The 23,635-nt window shown below is 40.7% G+C and overlaps 1 protein-coding gene and 1 long non-coding RNA gene across 2 annotated transcripts; one reads left to right on the top strand and one right to left on the bottom strand.

The window, feature by feature from the left end:
• Window positions 1-1,708: 1,708 nt before the first annotated feature.
• stbd1 (starch binding domain 1) lies at window positions 1,709-7,407 on the bottom strand. The gene is made up of 3 exons (XM_068705965.1): window positions 7,004-7,407; window positions 5,582-5,982; window positions 1,709-5,114 (listed from the first exon to the last, which is right to left on the bottom strand). Exons 1-3 carry the CDS (start codon window positions 7,269-7,271, stop codon window positions 2,655-2,657), a joined length of 3,129 nt encoding a protein of 1,042 aa, XP_068562066.1. The 5' UTR covers window positions 7,272-7,407; the 3' UTR covers window positions 1,709-2,654.
• Window positions 7,408-13,608: 6,201 nt separating this feature from the next.
• LOC137868630 (uncharacterized) lies at window positions 13,609-14,722 on the top strand. The gene is made up of 3 exons (XR_011102231.1): window positions 13,609-13,755; window positions 14,107-14,195; window positions 14,463-14,722. It is a non-coding gene; the product is annotated as an uncharacterized lncRNA (long non-coding RNA).
• Window positions 14,723-23,635: the final 8,913 nt, after the last annotated feature.

A 23,635-nucleotide genomic window follows, 5' to 3' on the forward strand; every position in this document is an offset into this window, starting at 1 on the left:
GTTGCCACCTGTGGACAACCGATCATATACCCCCTATGGCACATGATCAGCTATCACAGTGAGACACGGGAACAACAGCGGAGTAACCTTTACAAGTATTGATTAGAAGGCCGGGCTCACTCCAGACAACCTGACTGCGTGTGAAGAGCCGTACTCAGCGTTAAGACTTTAGCCTTAACGGGGGTCAAACATCGGTTTAACTGCCTTGAAATATTTGACAAACGGCTTGCGTGAATGTCTGTGTGAGATAAAGAGAGAGTTATCTATAAGTGGAGCGTAGGTGGTGTCAGTTGTGAGGCTCGTGTCTAAATAAAGGATTACCTTCAACCTTAGAAAATGACCCCGCTCCCAGCTGCCACATTAGCACTGGTGTGCTGCGTTTACATGCCGCATAACACTCATGATCCCAGGAGAATGTGTTAGTGTCACCAATAACCTTTCTATGATTGGGGATCTTATCAGTCTGGTCGGTTACACACAGGGATAGAAGATATTCCTGACATCCGAGGCTTTCAGTGTCAACAGAGCCTTTCCATAACATCTGGTTTTGTTATATTTGGCTCTCTGCACTGGGGGCAAACGAGCAAAAAGTTCCCTGAACTCCTGTTTTTGAAAATAGATATCACGCAGCCCATGCCTGGGCAGAGTTCCGTTGACCCCATTTTGAGGCGAGTCAAATGAGTCCAGGAGGCCTCGTTTTGGGTAAAAAAGCTACGCTAAAGGTTCAGGGTTCAATACCAGAGGGGAGGCTCCTGTAAGTATTGGTCACTTCAGGTTGGAGGAGGGGGGGTCTTCCAAATGTGGAACAGGGCTCACATTTCACAGACGGTCACATTTACATGTAGCAGGTCGACATGGGGGGCATGTTAGTTGCCTGTGACTCCTATTAGGCTTGTAAAATGTGTGTGTCGTATTCTTTTTACTATTTAATGAGCCGTCTTGTTCATTCACACAGACACTTGCCTTTGTGAGTGATTATTCCTTTCCTTTCTGAGTAATGACTGAGCACGACTTACTCTGAATTCCTCTATTTGCCGGACTGCCCATGAGGCATTAACATCTAATTTACGGATGGTTTAAAACTCATTCTTTCTTCCCGTAGTGCATCTTCCCTTCCCCCTCTTTCAGCACTGCTTATGTTTTGGGTTTTATCCTCTGAAATAACCTCACATAAACCCTCCCTCTCCCTGCAGTGCAGATTAATCATTTATAGAACTGGAAAAACATTGCACTTGTCTCCGGACTGGGAGATGAAGAGCACCCTCTTTTCAGACACAGTGAAATCACCTTCTGCACGGTGCCGACAAGCTGGCAGGAAGATACGTCGGCTAACGAGGCCTTCTCTGCAGGAGCCACCTCTGAACCGGACTGCACTCGGAACAAGATCACAGCCTCGGCTTTTGGTCCGAAACCACGGAGATTTGGAGCAGATTTAGGCATCAGGTCAAATATTTTGAGACCACAGAAGGTTCAAAGCGTCGGTGTTTGTTGCAAAAGCAGTTTAATGAGTCACAGAGATTTCGATGACATCAGCACATCGAAATGGATTTTGAATTTATCTATTTAGTGAGTGAGAAACTTTTTTCCCCTCCCCCAACTCATGTTGGAAGTAAATTCTCCAATTAGCTCCGAACATCCAGTCGTTCAATGAATGAATGAATGAATGAATGAATGAATGAACATATAAGAAACATACCAAAACCACAGATTTGACAGACTTGGAATATTTATTTATTTGGTAACCAACTCCACCTCAATGACATTAAAAGTAGCATCATCTTCACAGTATTGCATAACAAGATACTCTGCCATGATCTGAGATATAGAGACCATAGCCTGCACTGATTAAGAACTGAAACTTGACCCAAAAGCAAGCGACAGCTGTTTTGAGAAAATAAACAAGAAGAAACTAAACTGTCAGAAGATGGCCAGCAAAGCTGTTTTATAAAGAAAAGCCACATTTGTTTTGACATATTATAACATTAATTGAAAAAAAAAAGAAAAAAAAAAAAGGTTTTAAAAAGGCACATTCATAGAACAATGGGACAATATTGCATGCACAGTCCCAGCAGATAAAAGCAGCATCAAAGTTACAACTATATCACAGTTTAGTGGTAAACACATTAGAATACCTGCACCAGTCATACCATGTAGAATATACAGTTATTGCTTTCATTATTGCTGTATTAAAAGTGAACCATGTGCATTTATTCTCATAGATTGTTGGTGAGTATTGAAGCAGCATACGGACATTATGGTAAAGTCGCCATTTACACAAATTAACACTTTCATTATGTCACACTTTTTCTTAAAGAGGTGCGATTTGCATAATTATAGATACAACCACGGGAGGAAAGGAGGACGTCTTATGTAATGATTCTGTCTTTTGATGATCTTTTCAGTTCCCTGAAAGATTCACTTAATCACTGGCTAACAGAACAACCCTCGAAGAAAAGTCTCATTAGATTAGTTTTATCCCAAATTGGCAGGTCAAAATATGTCCCATAAAAAAAAAAAAAAAAAATGGTTAAACCATAATGATCGTCTGTAAGCTTGACATTCAAAAAAAACAAAAAACATATGTATCCTCTTGATGAGCCCCACATTTACCAAATCAATGCTAGGATGCATATCGCCACATCCCCATCTCCCTCTCACAAGCGGGCCCAACATTTGTGCACCAGCAATTCGTCCCCGGAGCCCGTTTCGAGGAGGCGGTTGCCGCATTCCTCCCAGCGGCACACCTCGCTCTTGTCCACCACCACGAACTTCCACTCCACATGGTTCCCTGCAGGCAGGCGGACCACCGTGGCCCAGTACCCGTCCTTGGCTTTCTCCAGCGGGACGAATCCCTTCCAGTCCCCTAGCTCCCGCTGGTTTCCCGTGACGGCCACCGTCTGGTACGGCGATTGGGCGACGTAATGGACGCGGAAGGTTACGTTGACGTTCTGGGGCATGGGCTGGACGTTTTTGATATATTCGTCAACAAGGGAGAGAGTGCCGGTTAGTGCGACTTCAGCGGAAGGTGGGATACCTGTTGTGTCCGTACAAGTGGTGTCTGTTGCAGCAGGGCTGTGTTGGTGTTCTTCAGTGGGAAACGGGTGGTTTTTTGTATCATCTTGGGCAAAAGATGGGGTGGAAAGATTCATCCAGGGAAAGGCTTGGTAGTTACTATCCATGATCCACTCATTATGGTCCATAGTTGCCTCCATGATACTGATTTCAGTCTTTTCGTAGTCCTCTTCTTTCTCCTTCTCTGCTTTTGTTGCCTCTTTCATTTCAACACATCCTCCTTTCTTCATCTCTTTACTCTCCACAACAACTTTCATGTCTGACTGCTTTTCGGTGAAGCAAGTAACGCTGTCTGCAATCTGCGCCGCAAACTGATCCATCATTTTGTAGTAACTGTCCTCAATCTTGTGGCCAAACATGTCCTCGCGCTGCGACGGGTAAGGCCTGAACACCATGCTCGCCGTGTCCTCTTCGATTGCGGATACGGCTGCATCATCAGCAAAGAGGCTGTTTTGAGCCTCCGTCTGTCCCTCAGACTTCAGATCACAATCCATCGCCTGAAGCACCATTTTTTCAAAGATCACGTCACACTCGTTAACGGCATTGGGGCTGACAGCCATGCTTGAAATCCCACTCTCTTCACCAACACCAGCAGATGATATGTCATTATCCCTCAGCGCCAAGTGCTCAAAAGATGGCAAGTAAATTTGACACAAGGGAGGATTTATGTCCTCAGTCAGGACAGGAGCAGCGGTCACGTCGGAACAATCTTCCTTATTATTTGTGGTTTGGTCACTTTGTTGGTCTTGGGAGGAAGGCTGCGTGTCAGCAGATAGTTCTTCAGACATTAAAAGTGTAGTGCAGCTAGTGTTGTTGCAAGCAGCTGCATCAGTGGCAGAATCGACCCTCGTCTCGTCGGAAGTTTCATTCTTTTCCACATGGTCGATTTGTTGGTCTTGGCAAACGGATTGCAGATGAGGACAAGATATATCGTCAACTATTACAGAAGGTACTTTTGCAGCTGTATCCGGAACAGCAGCGACGCTTGCCTCCTCAAAAGCTTCCTTTCTTATCATCTGTTGGTCTTCGTGACAAGACTGAACATGAGGGTGGTACACTTGGTCATTGTGTTCTTCAGCCAACACCACGGCTGTGCCATTTCCGTTGTTTTCAGGCAGATTTTCAGTCTTGTGTGATGGCATTTGAGGGCCAAGAATAGTAGAGTTAGTGTCTTCATCAAGAGATGGAGCTGTATTATCATCTTTCTGCGGGGGTTGACAATCCAATGACAAATCAGCAATGCCTGAGGTACCCGACAGAGCGCCATCGTGATTATCGGCCTTTACGGGCGCATTCAAACGGGTCAGACCAGGGCTGAGCACCACACTTGAACGTTCTTCGCTGCAGGCAACGTCATTGCCACCAGTCGGCATTTTCTCTTTCGCCTGATCAGCACCATCATGAAGAACGCAGACCTCTTGATCATACGTAACACTGTTTCCCCCCTCCGCGCCTTGCTCGTCAAACTGCGCCGAGGTGGCGTCCAACTTGGTGGCTGCAAGTTTGTTCAAGTGGTCTTCACGTACAACTTCTTCGCCAGCTAGACCACCCTCTTCATCCCGATCACCATCCCGAATGGGCGGCGTCACCTCGTCCGTCACACAGTCACGCTGCTCCGTAGGTGGCAGGTTTGACTCTTGTTGGAATGTTGAGGATGAGATCTCGGCCGGTTGACCGATTGGCAGGTGGTCCAAACAGTGCTCCACTGCCTCCTCACTCTCATTTCTACTTGCCCCCTCTGGAGAGAGGCGAGCATTGCCGGAATAATTGCTGAAATCAATGCCATCTGTATTGTCTTGCTCAAACTCCTTATCTTTGCCACAACAGACGCTAGGAACAGGTACACCTTCGATATGAACGACGGGCTCTTCCGAGTTGGACTCCATGCTACGTGCGGCTTCATCACCGTTTTTAGAGGTTTGTTGGAAGCACACCGGATTGTTGGGAGCACACTGAAAGTTGTCCTCTTGTCTGGGCGTCTCATCAAAAACATCCTTCTCCGGGGTCACGCCCTCATCTTCTTGGCATTCTGCTGTCGACACCTAGACAACATGAACAAAAAATGTTAATATCTTCAGGTCTAACTTTGTCTGACATACAAATACATACAATACTGAAAACACCCTGTGCTAGTCTGAAACTACAGAGAGAATGAGGTCTGAGGGAAAATGGAAAAATGTAGGCGAGAGAAAAATATTCCCACTGGGTCAGTGCGCCAACTCCTTGAAGAAATAGTTCAGACAAATTCGGAAATATGCTTATATTCCTTCCTTGCTGAGAGTTAGATGACATGAAGCTACAGCCACTGATTAGTTGAGCTCAGCATAGCACACAGCAAAGTAACAGCTTGCCTGGCTCTGTACAAAAAGGTAACAAAATCCACCTACCAGCACTTCTAAAGCTCAATATTTTAACACTTTTTTTTTAAATGAACCAGCTGTGATGGATGACGTTTAAATTCGTCTGTAGCCTGCATGTAACCTCACACAGAGAACAAGTGGCTGCTTACCTCCTCTCCCTGCTCCTCAGCATTGATCGGCTCAGGCTCCTTCAAGCAGCTATTGCAGAACTCTTCCAACACGTCTTTAATCGCGTCACCGCTTTCACACCGGTGCCGATCGACAGCATCCTCCGACACCACTTCAGCTTTTGTGCAGGCATCACTTTGCAGAAGTATGGCCTCTTCTGCATACGTCTCTGCCGCTCGGTGAGAGTCCCACGCGACTGCCGCTCCCTCCGCGTCGTCCGAAGAGGCGCGCTCGACGTCTGGTGCTCGGACGGCACTCTCGGGAGGGGAAGACGGTGCAGGTGTCTCCTCAGCAGCAGCAACACGACGGTGCCGGATTCTGAGATCACTCTGAATCAGATCCACATCCTCCTTCACGTCTGATGAGCCTTTATCATTCACGTCTATTATAAGACATAAAGGGGGAAAAGCACTTAAAATACATTTCAAATTATATACACCAATGTCATATTTTTTGTTAAATGTATTATTTGTTTTGACTTAGAAAAGCAGAATAAATCTCTTTAGTCAATTATAATTGATGATTTAGTATATTTACTAGTTTACAAAGGACAGATATATTGTTTTTGTTGTTTTTTTACTTTGCACTTTGTCTTATCCACCTTTGTACCTTTTTTTTTAAAATGACAACACAGCAGAAGATCTAATCACAGGATGAGTAATCAATGCAATCAGCAACAGTAATTGTTTGTTGAGTTCATTTGACCTGAAAAAAAAAAAAGTCTCGTAACCCTTTTCAGTCAATTTGATCTGTAGTCAGCAGATTAATCCCTATATAAAATGAGCTAAATGTACTCAAAGTATCAAATTGCTCCCGTTGGCGTAATCATACGAAGTATTTTACTATTATAGCTGGATGAGGTTGGGCCAATCAGAACCATTATAATTACTGTGGGGGCAGTTTAATTTATACCATATTTTATGATCTCATTAAATGTAAAATCCTAATCTTGGAAAGAAGCGCAGCATAATAGTACAAATACATGATTTCCCTCTGATCCGTTGTGGAATAGACTACAACAGCAGCTCAACGTTTGTGCAGGACTTTGTAGTTAATGTGCTGAGTTACATTCAATCACAGCCAACATGAACAAACAACATGAGCAACTACTAACTGTTCTTTAAAATGCATTTGGATGAGTACGTGAGGTCAGCTTTTACTAGTCCAGAGTTATTAATGACTTTTATAGTACGGCATGAATGCCTATTTATATCTCCCACAGTCTCACTGGAACATAACTCACACTGAATATGAATACTAACTATGAATTATCACAGGCAATAATATGTAAATGATATGCCTCAGCAGTTTAACTGGGGTCACGGTTTCCCCTTTAGATGAATGAATCACCACCATCACCCACAGGGTTACACCTCACACTCATTCCTGGATCTTTTCTTTACCTGTTGACTCCACGGAGCCGTGCGACTCCCGGATCACCGACTCGTCTCCCTCCAGGCCGCCGCTGTCACCGTCACCGTCGGCGGCGGCAGCCGCGGCCTTCCTCCGCTTCCCCCTCACGGTCCGGTAGATGACGAGACCCGCCACCACGGACACCACCGCTATGACGGCCAGAGCCACGGCGGGACCGTGGCGCCCGATCATGCAGAAGAACGAGGCCAGGTCCACGCGTCTCTCCACCGCCACGGTGTTGCCGTTTTTCAGCGGCATGGCGCACCAGTTGTGGAGGCGGAAGAAAAACAAACAAATCACGAGCCGCTCCTCCTCCTCCTCTTCTCCGGCTTCTCTCTGTCTGTGCGCGAGTGGAGATGCTGCAGGCTGTCCGCTCACTGCGCGTGCTTCTCTCTGTCTCCTCTCCACGCGTACGGGCGTTTATAGTGACCTCTTGTTGCTGCAGAGCTGCGGGCTGAGCGGTGCAGGTTGCGAGCTGCTCATTGGCTGGGCCGGATCACGGGGTCTCGGCATTCATTCATAAAAAAAGGGGGAAAGGCGCTTGTTGTTTGCAGCCTCTAATCGCCTCAGATGTGAATCAGGTGTTCCATCCCGTTGATGGGATTTAGGTCGCAGTGAAACCACCGGGACAACGTCTGATGAGACCCTGTCCTCAAGGATCTGATGGGATTTGTCCCATCAAAGGCTTATTTTACAGCCGTGTCTCTGTGCAGCCTGAGTATAGTTCCTCCATTATTAGTGCAGCTGTAGTGAAATCACATCATCTCCTGTGATTTCATCAAGCCAACACAAAATGTGATTGGCCACAGTGGAAGTTTGGGATCATAATCATATTTGTATATGTTTATATCAGTTTACAATCAGATAAATAAAAAGTGAAATGCTTATATATATCATACTAACTTATGTAATCACATCTCACTTTGCACATGAATGGAGCTACAAAGTGAGATATGATTATGACCTGTTTGGAGCAGTTTATGAAATGAATTAAAGGTCATTTTACTTCCTCTCTTGTATAAAGGGTTTTTGTTTTACGTCTTTGAATCACAGCGGTTTAATTGTGCTGCTTTTACTGTAATGTTGACATATTGTGTCTTTTTTTAAACTTATAACTGGCATCTATTAATATAATATAATACAAATCTGATCAAATTCATTTCCATTTCCCTGATGTCTCTTTAAACCAGCCGACAGAGAACATTAAATTGTTGCTCAACCTGCAATTATAACATGAGGCCCAAACCATTGTTCAGATTCTGCTCCAAGTCGAGCTTAAAGACAATAAATAACTATAAAATCACAAAACTACAATAAAACTACATTAAATAAAGGATGAAGCACAAATCGATCCAATAAGCAGTATGCAAAGCATGTAAACATATTTTAATATTGGTGAGAGAATATTTGGTGAATTAATACCAAATAAAAATCAATAAAAGAAATACAAAAAAAAGGAAATACTGTAAATAGAACGTTAATGGTGAAATGGCGTTAGGACTACACATATACAGTGTATATATATATATATATATATATATATATATATATATATATATATATATATATATATATAAATAAATAAAGATATATATATACTTATATATATAAAGATATATCTTAGTGTTATAATGATCAGCTGAAATCATTAGTAAGGAAAGGCCTAAAGAGGTTCTTCAGAAATTGTTCCATTGAAATCCATTTTAAAGCTATTTTTTTAAATCTTCATCTCCTTTTATGAAGTACTTGTAAGAGTTCATAGAGCAGTTTTGGATTTCCGTTGTCGGTTTGTTATGTTCTGGAGGAGACATTTTAAGGGTTAGGGTGGGTCAGACCCTCTTCCTGCTGTGACTGAGTAACGACAACCCATCTACAAAAACAACAAAAGAAACATTAGCATGTAAGTAATGATAGCTCTTCCAACTCTTTTATTTCCTTACGCATTTATTTAAAAAAAAAGTTAATTTCCTATTAAAAAAAAGAATATGAAAAAAAGCCCAACTTACTTACATAATGGTCAGTATGTGCCCTCTGTTTTCTCTAAAAAAAATTAAAATGATTTAAAATATGTTTTGAAAGACTATAAACAAAGGAATGGTCTTTAGAGGGGGTTCCCAGATGTGTTCCATTCCACTTTCATCTGTATTTGATACAATGAGGTCAGGAGTTCACAGGTCTAAATAATGTCACAATCTGCGCTCTGAGGTCCAATAGTCCTTTTTGCTTCAGAAGGTTCCTAAAGTATCTAAGTGGCCGCCATGATAAAAGCTGTTCCAACTGCGCTTTCTGTTTCTTCACCATGGCAGACCTCCGCATCATAACTACGTAGTTTAGTGAAAGTGGAGTCGGATTCTCTGAACACCACGGTTGTCTTTTCCTAACTCCTCATGAACTTTCCTTCACTTCTTTCCTTGACCCCATGACGTTTTATCAGAGCTCAAGGAAAAGTGGTTAGGAAAAGACGTTAGGAGGTCATTTGTGGATTTTTTATTACTAGCATTGAAATACTTTTAAGCGTCTGTCCACTTTGGTTGAGGCCAGTAATCTTTCATCCACTGATGTACTAGAGATATTACCTTTTGTGCTTTGTGCTGTTGTTCAGTTTTACAAAAAATTACATATTTTCCTTCATTAAATCCTGCCAAACACAACAACCTGTCTTTTCCTAACGGTGCTGGGAAATATGTCATGCTGGCTGTAGAGCTGAAATATGTTTCCTGAAACAACTTTTAGTGAGGACAGTAACGATTCAGCCTCTCCTCTGGAGCCACCCTCAGGACAAACTAAACAGTTTTTGAATGAAAAGCCAAGTTTATTTGTCAATGTTTCATCTACCCAACATTATTTTCGAGTCTCATTGTATATGTGTGAGTTGGAAGAGGAATTGTATTTATTTAGTTAAAACAAACCAGACATAAACTACCCTTTAATAATGTTAAAAGAGAAAAGCCTTAAATATGAAATATGAAATCTAGTGGATGAGACCCTTCACTTCTTTTGAATGTGATGACATGAGATGAATTCAGGAATAAAGAAGGGAATGCTCATGAGATCAGTCTGATCACTGGCGTCTGTAAAAGTAGGACACTGTCCCGTCCTCCCGCTGACTCTCAGCTTCCGGCCCACCTGCCGGACAGACGGCTCCTCTGGGGGGAAAAGCCTGGAGGGTCCAGAGTCAGGACAGAGACCGGGTGCACTAGCAGCACCGGTTTGGAGAGGCTCGCCCAGTAGAAGTCCAGTCCTGCTGTGTTGCTCTGTCTCTCAGCGGTGGGACTGTCCCAGCTTTTAGATTCTAACTGGAGGAGGTCTAGAGCTCTCCACTGGGGGGTGCTCATACTCCCCCCCCCCCCCCCCCCCCCCCCCCCCCCCCCCCCCCCCACACACACACACACACACTCCACCACTGGATCACTAACATTTGTTTGTTGGACTAGTTTCATGCTCAATGGAATCAATGATTAGAGACATATGTTAAAAAGGTGTTTTGCACAATATTTTCAGGGGGTTTAATCTGAGTTTTGTTTGTTACTGGTGAAAAATTATCTTCAATCCTTGTCTTTGTTCTTTGTTATTTGCAAATCAACATGTCAGTATCTTCCTACTTGATGTAATGTTGTGTTCACCTGCGTCTTCACCGCTTTTAAATCTGGAAATCTTTATTTTGGTTTTAATTTGTACTTTTGTAGAACTACAATAATTACAGCTGGCCAGAAGTTAAAAACCAAAATTACTCACCATCATCAAAATCATGTTTCAATAATATGTGAAGAGTTACATGAGGTCAGTGAGGTCAGTGTGTAATCAGCTTGTTAAACAGCTTCAAGGCTCAACATGTTGTCTCATAGACAGACAGTATTATAACTGCTGTTACACTATGTTCTGTCTCCATATCCTAAAAGCTCTTCACATTAAAGATTTAAGAACCAATGGCACGATGAAGAAATGTGCACTTGAATACAAAATTAAATGAATAAAAGAATAAAACTCCAGATGTCACGGGTAACAAAGGAAGGACCAGAATGCTGACGGTGCAGTCGACGATGAATCGTTGCAGTGATTTATTACAGAAACAACGACGTAGCACGGCAACTGTGATTAAACAGAGTACAAGAGGAAACCAACCAGTGTCTGTACAACCGGGCGGATCGGATCTGAGGCAGTTGGGAGGAGGAGGTCATGTGACTGCAGGCCTGATGAGGGAACGTGGGAACAGGTGAGGAGGAGGGAGAGGAAAAGCTGTTATTGAAAGTCAGAGGGGAGTGATATGGGGGACGACAAAGAGGTTCATTTAATTCAAAGATTAAAAAAAACATCAATTAACTCCCGAAGACATCAGATATGTGATGCATGAGGAGCACGATGCACTTTATACAACACTTGTATTGTCTCACCAGCACCGTGTGTCGCCCCAAAGAACACAATGAAGTCAGAATAATATGAATTCAAAGTAAAATAATATAATTCATCACAATAAACAGAAGAGAAATATCAAAACACATTACACAACGTGCACACGTACACAAGTGTGCACGTTAGCCGTCCAATAAAAGGTTCAAATATAACATTGAGACTGAGGATTTCTTTATGTCTATCAACACTGGTTGTTAAATGCTTGAAATGCTACTATACTATGCTACTAGTCCATTTATTAGTTATTAAAATGTTGCTACAGCTTCTGTTGTTATGACATCAACTACAGCTGGAATGTCACTTATAGTGCTGAAGCCAGTCCTGTGCTCCAATCATAACTCTTGGTCCTGCCTGCATTCACTTTGAAGATACTGTCCAGACTATATTGTTTTATTTAGTTTCACAATGTTGGGTGGCTTGCTAACGTTTCAGGACTGCTCTGCTGAAGACTTTATGGTTCCTCTACACCGTGAACTCGCTCTAATGACTCAGTAACAACAGCAGAAGTCTTCAGGAGGGTCTAAGTTTCATTTCACTCTGCTGTTCTTATATAATACGGGTCATGAACCAGTGGGGGGGGGGGGTAAATTGGCAGGAGCAAGAGCAGCCAACAGACAGTGAGTGCTTCAGGTTTGAGCCACAAGAGGTCAGCAGTGGTTTAGAAGAGGCCGTCATCTCGGTGCTGCTTGTTCTCCACTAATTCTGTTGCATGGCTCTGGATCATGGATGGCTAGAGATCACAGACTGAGGACTGCAGTCCAAAAGCCCAAAATGTACCTCCTAACGTGCCTTTGTAAGTACTAGATAATATCTCTAGTTTTAATATTAAGTCAAAGGATTAAGAGGATTGTACATCGAGGTCAAAAAGTCCACAAATTACCTACTAACGTCTATTCCTAACCAAAATATAATTAAATAAAGCACTAAATATTAATTCATAATCTATTAAATACACATTTTAAGTATGGAAACTGAAAAGAAAGAAGAAAAAAAAAAGAGAAAAGAATAAAGTAATATGATAACGGAGCTCGCGACAATCTGACAGCGGAGACAAACAATAGCCCCAGTGGCGGGAAGACGTTAGTGCTGTCCATCCGAAAGTAAGAGAGGTAGGTTCCGCTTTTCTTATCAAAATTTGTGTAGTATTATAATAAGTGTTATATTGCTAATTTCGACTTATGATTTGAAAAGCTGGCACTTATGAGGTCCCACTATCTTTATGTTAAAAAAAGCCTTACTTTTTTAAAACCCTGCTTGGCTAACTTATCAAACTTGGTCAAATGAATAGTCCATAAATAGTCTCCAACATTAACGTTAGCTTAGTTGTGTAGTAACATAATGTGAAGGTGATAAGTATGTTAACATTAAGCTAACATGATATTGCTCTCAAGTGGGATGCTAGGTGAGTTCAATTTTAGTAGCTTTTAGGCTGTTTTAGTAGCTTGTGGACTTCACTAACATGTAAATGTAATGGACTATTTAATGAGTTGTAGACTGGCCATGCTGATTGCCAACTGTATATTAATGACAGGTTGCAAGTATGTTTTCAAATATTTTCAGTATGGCAGAATTAGACAAAGCTAAATGTGAAATCCAGTTGGTAAATGGTGTTGAAGATGCTCTCAGTCAGACAGCAAGGGGTTAATGTTACCGTTGCTCATAATGTAAACTGAATGGCAGCCCTGACACGGTAACGTTAACGTTATATTGCAGCAGCAAGCTGTCATTCAGTTATCATAATGACCGTGTTCAAATTGTGGGTGTCTATAATTAATGTCAAAGTTAAGGCTGAACCATTTACTGTTTCTGTTAGTATCTTTTCAATTTATGGTAGCAGCTAATTAGTTACTCTGCTTAATATGAGATACATTGCCCTACATTATAAGTTACATTAAAATAAACGATTTTGTTAGCTTTACTGTGGCTTTATGTAATCAGAGATCAGCATGTTCCTGAGGCCAAACGGTCACTAACCATGTTTAAATAACCACACAGCCTCCAGATCTAGTTCTGATTTTGCGCATTTATCTTAGATTAATAGGAATATGTTTGACTTGAACACACATACACATACACCAATATCCATGCTATCAAAGACTGTCTTTGTTAATCAGTAGGTCAAGAATGTACAGTATCTTTACTCCGTGCTCTTTGTCTTCCGTTTTTTTTGTGTAAAACAGATAAATGCTGAATTCCAGCACATCACAATCCTACTTGAAACCACCTTCATGGTGCAGTTGGGCAGCCATTTACCCCATCGGACATCCGTTTTCCAGAAGAAGGGGGTGTTTCTGTCCAGAAACTAGCCAAACATCTGGCAATCTTGCAAGAGGTAAATATGTGTACACAATGTTGTATACAAATATTCATATTCTCTGAAGCAACTTTATGAAATGTACATAGTAGAATAGAGTCTCAGTTTGAAGACCTCAAGAACAGCCTGGACTATTTAGATTTAGAATAGAATTTAAAATAGTGCTATCTCTCTACACAATCAGACCTCTGATATTTCATGAAAATAAAGTCACAATTTAGTAATGTTCTTTAGTTAAAGAGAGCAGTCCATTAAGAGAATGTATAATGAAGTCAGTGTATTTTTTAAGGTCCAATATATATTCTAGACATTTTTTGTAATTATTGATGTTTTGAGGGATATTTCAACAACTGTAATTTTTTTATACAGGTGACAAGTGCTTTCAACCCTTAAAGGGCTGCCATCCTCTAGGCATCCCACTTGAGGAAGCTGATGGGCATCTCATTTGGAAGTATATGGTAAGTCAATGTAACTGCATATGCCAGCCACATGTACTGTTTTGTATTACAGAAAATGTTTTAAGATCCTAATATCACTAATAGTTACAACAAGTCATTGCGACAGCACAAAGAACTCAGTTCACATCTGTTGAATAGGTATAGAAAATGTCTGTGATTTTGAGTAACGAAAACAATGCTGATTTAACCTCATACTCCACTGTTGTCTGTATGTAATTAAATATATAACATAAACACATTTTTCTTTTTTCTCATATTTTCTTTCAGTGTACAGGACATCAAGGAGATGACATCCTGAGAGACCTGAAGATATCCACCATGTGCATACATGTCATCAACAACGAGGGTGGAGAAGCTGGACGTTATGATGACATTGACATTAATGCTGGAGGAGTAATCATTCTGGACAACATTGGATCTGTAGCCCGAGCTCCTTACAATGAGGCCAGGAGTCACCTACGCACTGAAAACATTAAGTCATTCAGAAAGTGCTCTTGCTTTCCCTCAAAGTACTTTGACCAAAGACCAAAATCAGTGCTGGACTGGTGGATTTCTTCAGCCGTTCATGTGAACCCTGTTTGCATTATTTCTGATTTGGAGGTGAAGGAGAACATTTTCTATAATGTGATATGCAGCTTAAGAAGATGTTGCAAGCTGAAAAACGTGTGTTGGACTGTTTTTATTAACACTAGTGTGAACCCTGGACATAGGGGCTTGTTTTTGTGAGACATTGGGTATGATATTCACTCAATGCATCCTTTTGATGTATGTGTTTGCTGTCTTGCAGCTATGGTACTGGTGCATTGTTTTATTTTGTTAGCAATGGCACTGTTAAGTAAATGTTCTGCATTCAAAGTCTTACTTACTGTAAGTAAAAGTGTTGTCAGCAAGTATTCTCATCAAAATGTACTTTTACATTTACTGCACAATCAAAAGCATTGAGCAGTAAATGCACAATAGAGCTTTCAGACAAATGTAGTTAAAAATACAATATTTACCTCTGAGATAGGGGAGGAGAAGTGGAAAGTAGCAGAACATAGAAATACTCATGCAAAGTTTAAGTACCTTGTATTTTTACACAAGTACAATACTTGAGTAAATGTACTTTACATTGCTGGTAATGAAGATAATAAAGTTGTAAAAAGTCAGTATTTTTTTGTGTAAACATGGAATTTATTGAAAGTTAAGATACTAGCAATAGCTAAAAATGTTTTATTAGATCAAACTTAATTTTAGTTTGTAAAAATTAAACCATTAAATTGATCTGAATCTACAAAAACAAAATAGGTAAATAGTAATTGAGGTTACATAATACATTTTAGTATACTAAACATGAACATAATGAGTAAACTTTACTCAAAATAGTTGAGTTAAAATTCTGAATATAAATTAAAGCTGCGAGCAGCGATGAACAGGCCCTCGTATCCTCCCGCATGTCGGGGGTGCCGGCGGGACTCCAATGTATGCGGCTGAGATCGTCTGCGACCGTTGGACAATGCGCCTACGAGTCCGATACTTTTTTCTGCTTGGACCGCGTGACGCAGGAAATGATGCTATGCAAATAGTCCACCGCTTCCTGTATCCGCTGTGTGCCGCTACAGAACATGCGCAAACATGTATTATGTTGCTCTATTAGTCCACCGCTTCCTGTATCCACTGTGTGCTGCTACAGAAGACCCGCAAACATGCATTATGTTGCTCTATATGAACCTGAAACCACATTGAGTAAAAGTCATGTAAATCGAATGCTGTTTGTCAAAGAAACGCAGATTTCTGTTCGCCAGCAGGTGGCGCTGTAAGTATTAGTAAAAATTAGCTTGTGGACATCCTCAGGCCATCAGTGTTATCGAGCATGGGAAGTTTGGGAGCGTTTGGAACAAGTCCGGTTGAGTTACATCAGCTTTTTTCATGGGAATCACGTAAAGTAGCCGCCCGCTACGCCTAAGCCATTCCGTCAAACGTAAAGCTTTTGATAACTTTTAATCACAACAGTCATGGGACTGTACTGACCAAATTTGAAGTGGATCTGACAAAGTCCCTAGGTCCTAGGACTTTGTCAGATCCACTTCAAATTAAAATCAATCAAAATCAAAAAAAGATGTATGCTGCTATCTGTGTCCATTTTTATCTTGTCAAGTTCAACATTGTGTCTGTGCCTTCAATTATTTTGCCCATGGTCTTCTTGTGTCATTTGTGCAACACAATGTTGAACTTGACAAGATAAAAATGGACACACAAAACTGCAGTGTGGTGTCCCTCGTCAGACATACTGATAAAGGATGTATCAGTTCTGCAAGGACTATTGACCTCTGGAAAGATCATCCTATGATTGATCCAAACCCCTGTCTGAATGCATTTATTGCATCCTACATATCCAGCGTGTGACTTAATCCCCTTAATAAAAGCTTGAGCATCAAGCATCACAAATAACAGAGCTCACCCTGAGGAAAAAATGCTTACCCTTTATGATAAAGCCCTTGCCAAGTATTTGAATTTCATAAACCAGATCTCTGAAGTAGTCACTTCGTGAGGATGGATTTGAGGTCCCACAAAAGAGGGCAAGAATAACTGGTTCTTTTGCATGACCCTGAAGTAAACCCAAAACAGGCCAGAACTGGATTTCAGAACTTTTGAACAGTGGTAATCCATCAATGTTCAACTGCAGTCTCAACACATGTCCACCTGGAACCTTAGACCAAACTCTTTTAAAGGTTTTACTAAGTGATTCTAGTATTCCAAAGTAAAAGCATTTACCACCACCTAGACTTTGAACATTATATACAGTTTTGGTTGTGAGAAGAGTTCTAGCATCCTTGGGGAGCAAAGGATGATACATTCTCAAGATAGTCAGGAGTGCAGTCAGAGCAACCAAAGAGACTTTAAAGTTCACAGCCCAGTCACACAAAGAAGTCTTTAAGGAATTCTCAGAAGTATTCCCATCCAAGACATCTGATTGGCCATCTGCATCTGACTCTCCATCATCAGACTGATGAACCTGTGAACCCTCACAAGCATTTATATTCACGTCACCTGTCTGGCCATCTGAGTCTGATTCTGCATCAGATTGATAAACCTGACCTATAACCTCTGCAGCCTCAACATCTCCTTCACTCTGAAAAGATACCATCATGGCTCGGATTCTTTTTACAGCTCGCTTTCTCACTTGTCTTCTATCCATTTTTAGAGGTCTAATCACTGTCACTAAATAACTACTAAACAAACTAAATTGGTTAACGTGATAGTACCTTTTGGACTGTGGTGCAGGTCAGTGTCAAGGACAAAGGAATCTGTAAAGACAATATATATGCAAATTAGTAAAAAAAAATGTATGACCAAAATTGCAGATGTGCACTTAATTTTCTGAATTAAGTTTTAAATCATATGACAAAGTCCTGCAATAATTGTTGTAGCCTGCCTGCTGAGTTGCATGACTAGACACTTTTACACATTTAACTATACATGTACAGCTTTCAATGAAATGGTCTGACTATCTGGAAAATTATCATATTACATTAATATTTAAACTACCTGCATTTCAGTGACGTGAGGTTCGTGGCTGGTGAGGCACTGACACTACATAAATCAGATTTACAAATATATGAACCCAATAGAGAAGCTTAAAACACCATTCAATTGGCAGCTTGCACATTGACTACTGGTTGTATTTCATATCAGCATTATTTACACACACATAGGTAAGGTACATATTTGATTCCACCGGGAGCGTGTGCGCCGCGATCTGCCCCACCGGGAGCGTTTCAGAAGCAGAGCGCTCGCGGGCGCCACCCGCGAAAATCGTGAGATTCCGCGATAATCTGCGTAACAACCACGGATGTATAAAGAGAATAACAAACACATAAAAGGTTACTTTACCTGTCCGACGTTGAATTGCTGTTGATTTGGTCATATTTCCTTGTTTTTTGAGACATTGTTAAGCTTGACTATAGAATCTTACATTTTTGTGGTCAAAGCAAAATATAAGAAGAAGAAAAGTGTAGAAGAAGAGCAACGACAGAAGAAGCATAACAGAACAAGCATAAACCCGACCCGTGGGCTCTCGCACCGCTCTCTTCATTGAGGCAGAGTAGTGTTTGCCTCCCCTCTGTGCTTTTTCACTGCGGTTTAATGTCAGATCAGCAACACTAAATAGGTTCTACAGAGACGTGAAATACATTACCTATTCTATGTAAAGAAAGGACATATAATACAAGTGTCTACAAATATTACAGTGGTGACAAACAATGAGAAAGCAAAAGACCCAGTTTGTGAGGGATTGTGCAATCTGAGGTGAGGAACAGCTCGTCACTGCCTCACCTCGAGTGTCTCCTCTGTTTGAACAGGACATGCGCTAATTCTGCGATTTTGATTATAAAAGTGGTGGAAATGATTGGAATCATACAGAAATTACATTTATAGCACAGATCAGTAGAGAAATATTAATATTTATTTTATTTTAGCATTATTTGTTTTTTACTTGTCATGATGCACTGACTGCACGTCCCTGCTGCATTTTATGTTCTGTAACTGATCGGTGTTAAAAATATCCCTAATCCTATTCCTAACCATAACAAACAATCACTGGCAGAACGTCTTTCCCTCTCGTGGCAACTTTCCACAACAGGCCCACATTGTGTTACTTACTATTGGGCCATTGTCGGTACATTGTATGTGGCCCGCACACTTACGGCAGGATTAGATTTGATTTAAGTACATTTGCTGCCAAATTTGTCAATGTCCTCAACCAAGAAAATAAAGCGATTATCATGTAAAAGTTAGCGTTTTATAATGTAAGTCAAGCCAACTCCAAGTAGCTCTCTGCTTACTTAATGCCTTAACCTTCATTTCTGATTCACAAGTATTGAATTTTACAGATGGAAAACTAAATAATCGTGAGCTAACCGGTGTCTCAAACGATGGTCAGTTCCTGGCAGACGATCACACTTTGGCATGACAGCCGAGGTTTTAATGAGGTAGTGAGTTTGACGTTAAAAAGATAATCAGCTTCTAAAATGAGAGCGTTTCTCTCGTACAGCCCCTTAACCTCTGAAATTCTGACTCCTAAATGGAAACCCGACTAAGTACTGAACTAACGTTTGCTAGCAAGAGTAGCTGCCGCTAATAACATTTCAGCTGAGAAAGAATAGGGATCGAAACTGCAGTTTGAATACAGCACTACACACACACACAGAGCATGACTTTTCTGTATTTTATGTAGTGACCTCTATGGAGCCAAGAACCACACGATGGCACATATCTCACCATATTAGGTAACATTTACCTTGAGCCAAAACTTACACAAGTGTACACGCATACATAGATGCACATACTCACAAATAAGGTTATAAAAGAAAGGACGAACAAGTGTACAACAGTTTTTTCTTTGTCCAATAAGCTGCTCCTCGAGTGTAGAAGTCTCGTCTTGATCTAATCTATCATCTACTCCCGAATTTTCTCTACATCTGTCTCTACAAGCGCAAACACAATAGATAGTGTTGAGTTCCTCTTTGCCTCTTCGCTAAATTCCTTGTGTATGGCTCCCATCAAGCTCCACCAATCAAACCTGTCAGCAAAGCATTTATTACCTTACCTGACGCCTAAAATAAAACAATTTACCATTTGATTTATGCAGCTCGTTGGGAGTTTGAGGGGCTGAAAATGGCTGAAATGTATTATATCATATATTGTAAGTGTTTTGACTTTCATAAAGTCTGATGAAAGAAAGCCTCTATGAGAAAAAACAGCAAGAAACACAAGCTAGCTTTACGTTTTACACACACACACACACACACACACACACACACACACACACACACACACACACACACACACACGCAGCACTACTAACAGACAACCTTTTGATTGTGGGAAATAAAATATATTTTTAACAAATATGTTTATACTCACCTATAGCGGACTGACTACTGATGAAAATTACTCTGCACTGAAGGAAGACTGACGTTAATCCCAATCACGGCGAGGTTTTGAGGAGCGCTTGCTATAATCAAAAGGGCCTCCCGCACGGGCGGTGGCGTTTGCTGGTGTCCTCCGAAGGATTTCACATGACAATCTTTACTTTCTTTTACGACTATGATTGACTAAATAAAACCGAATGGAATAAAAAATAGGTAGATGTGCTATTTTATAGTGTGTATTTAACTGGCAGTTGGTTGGACAAGACAATTGCATTTTGCGAAATGTAGACATGAGTGCGTCAATTCGGGACAGACTGTAGTTAAAATCAATGTCTTCTTCCCTGTTGTATCTGGCATAAAAAAATGCCGGGTGATGTTGGTGTAATCGGTTCTAGCCCAGCAACAAAATGTATACTTCACAGCGAGTTGCATTCAGATAAAATGGTTGATGAAGACTGCAAATTATGGGCATGAGGGCAAGTTCTTTTGAAAAATGCTCCTCCAGACTCCACGGAATTTAGAATGCAGAGTTTACTTTGCTGACCTCACATGTGACGTCATGTGTTTTAAAATTTACATATGGCTTTGATGCCTTTGAAGTTATGCCAAGTCACATTTCTATAGTGTGTAATGCTTTAAATATAAATCAATCTAAATCAACTCAACAAACATGTATAGAAACCAAGAGAACACAGCTTTAAAAAAGCATGACATACTCTGCAACAAGTCTGTCAAATACCTTGTTTTAGAAACAGTTGGAGAAGGATGTTTTGGCTATGTTGTCAAGTGTATCAATTTAAAAACAGCTGAGACTACGGCCATCAAGATCCACCACGACTTTAGCGATTACACCGCAGAAGTGGAAATGCTAGAACAACTCAGAGTCCTTGACCCAGAGAAAAACAACTTGCTGAGATACGAAGACAGTTTCATATTTCAAGGCAAGTTTTGCATTGCCTTCGAGATGCTGGACATAAGCCTTTGGGATTTCCTCGATCAGGAACAGACACCACTGACCCTTAATGAAATCCGCCCCATAACACGTCAGCTACTTGTAGCATTTGATGCCCTGAAGAATATTGGCATCATTCACACAGACCTGAAACCTGACAATATTATGCTCGTCGACCACCAGGATGAGCCCTTCAAGCTGAAATTAATTGATTTTGGTTTGGCCATGCCAGCCTCAGAAGTAGAGGAAGGAATGAGTTTGCAACCCGTTGCATACAGAGCTCCAGAGGTGATCTTGGGCTTCCCCATATCTGAAGCTATCGACATGTGGTCACTGGGCTGTATCCTGTTAGAACTGTTTTTTGGCTGTGACCTCTTCAATGACAAATCAACATACCATGTAATAAAAACCATTTACCATCTACTCGGCCAGCCAAAAGATCACCTGCTGTATGCTGGAATGTACACCGACACGTATTTCAAATGGGATCACAGCTCTCCCAATTCAAAATGGAGATTAAAGACACCAAAAGAGTATATGGAGGCAACCGGTATCCAGACAGAAATTATACCGTGGTTTTTTGACACTCTCGGAACTTTGGATGAGGCAGTAAAGGGCCACTCAAATCCAAATACTCTGGTTGAACAGCAAGACATAATGGCATTTTTAAATCTTTTACAGCGGTTGCTCGATCTAAATCCTGCAACAAGAATCACCCCCAGTGAAGCCCTAAACCATTGTTTTGTTACAATGCCTCACCTGGTAGATCACATGGCCACCTATTCTTATCTAAGCACTGCAATTGACTTGATGGGAGTCTCCTACCCGTTTAATTCAGATGAATTAACTGACTCAAGCGATAGCTTGGAGAGCTTCAGGTATGAGAGTGCAAACTCAAGCGTCCTATCAGCTGATCCCCCTGAATTAGTTTAGCCTTAGGTTTTACCTCAAAAATAGTTTTTTTTCCAGGTTCTCTGGTTTTCCCTCAAAATATAAATAGACCAATTAATATAACCTCCTATCACTGAAAGGGGAAGTGATTTCCTTTATGTTAATTGGACTATCACTGAAAGAGGAAGTGATTTCCTTTATGTTAATTGGTCTATCACTGAAAGGGAAAGTGATTTCCTTTATGTTAATTGGACTATCACTGAAAGAGGAAGTGATTTCCTTTATGTTAATTGGTCTATCACTGAAAGGGAAAGTGATTTCCTTTATGTTAATTGGACTATCACTGAAAGAGGAAGTGATTTCCTTTATGTTAATTGGACTATCACTGAAAGAGGAAGTGATTTCCTTTATGTTAATTGGTCTATCACTGAAAGGGAAAGTGATTTCCTTTATGTTAATTGGACTATCACTGAAAGAGGAAGTGATTTCCTTTATGTTAATTGATCTATCACTGAAAGGGAAAGTGATTTCCTTTATGTTAATTGGACTATCACTGAAAGAGGAAGTGATTTCCTTTATGTTAATTGGACTATCCCTGAAAGGGGAAGTGATTTCCTTTATGTTAATTGGACTATCCCTGAAAGGGGAAGTGATTTCCTTTATGTTAATTGGACTATCCCTGAAAGGGGAAGTGATTTCCTTTATGTTAATTGGTCTATCACTGAAAGAGGAAGTGATTTCCTTTATGTTAATTGGTCTATCACTGAAAGAGGAAGTGATTTCCTTTATGTTAATTGATCTATCACTGAAAGGTGAAGTGATTTTCTTTGTTAATTGGTCTATCACTGAAAGGGGAAGTGATTTCCTTTATGTTAATTGGTCTATCACTGAAAGGGGAAGTGATTTCCTTTATGTTAATTGGTCTATCCCTGAAAGAGGAAGTGATTTCCTTTATGTTAATTGGTCCATCACTGAAAGGGGAAGTGATTTCCTTTATGTTAATTGGACTATCACTGAAAGAGGAAGTGATTTCCTTTATGTTAATTGGACTATCCCTGAAAGGGGAAGTGATTTCCTTTATGCTAATTGGACTATCCCTGAAAGGGGAAGTGATTTCCTTTATGTTAATTGGACTATCCCTGAAAGGGGAAGTGATTTCCTTTATGTTAATTGGTCTATCACTGAAAGGGGAAGTGATTTCCTTTATGTTAATTGGTCTATCACTGAAAGAGGAAGTGATTTCCTTTATGTTAATTGATCTATCACTGAAAGGTGAAGTGATTTTCTTTGTTAATTGGTCTATCACTGGAAGGGGAAGTGATTTCCTTTATGTTAATTGGTCTATCACTGAAAGGGGAAGTGATTTCCTTTATGTTAATTGGTCTATCCCTGAAAGAGGAAGTGATTTCCTTTATGTTAATTGGTCCATCACTGAAAGGGGAAGTGATTTCCTTTATGTTAATTGGACTATCACTGAAAGAGGAAGTGATTTCCTTTATGTTAATTGGACTATCCCTGAAAGGGGAAGTGATTTCCTTTATGCTAATTGGACTATCCCTGAAAGGGGAAGTGATTTCCTTTATGTTAATTGGACTATCCCTGAAAGGGGAAGTGATTTCCTTTATGTTAATTGGTCTATCACTGAAAGGGGAAGTGATTTCCTTTATGTTAATTGGTCTATCACT

The sequence above is a fragment of the Cebidichthys violaceus genome, unplaced genomic scaffold, assembly GCF_023349555.1.
Source record: "Cebidichthys violaceus isolate CVI_PGR_0920_01 unplaced genomic scaffold, fCebVio1.0.p SCAF_12, whole genome shotgun sequence".
Classification (NCBI taxonomy): Eukaryota; Metazoa; Chordata; class Actinopteri; order Perciformes; family Stichaeidae; genus Cebidichthys; species Cebidichthys violaceus.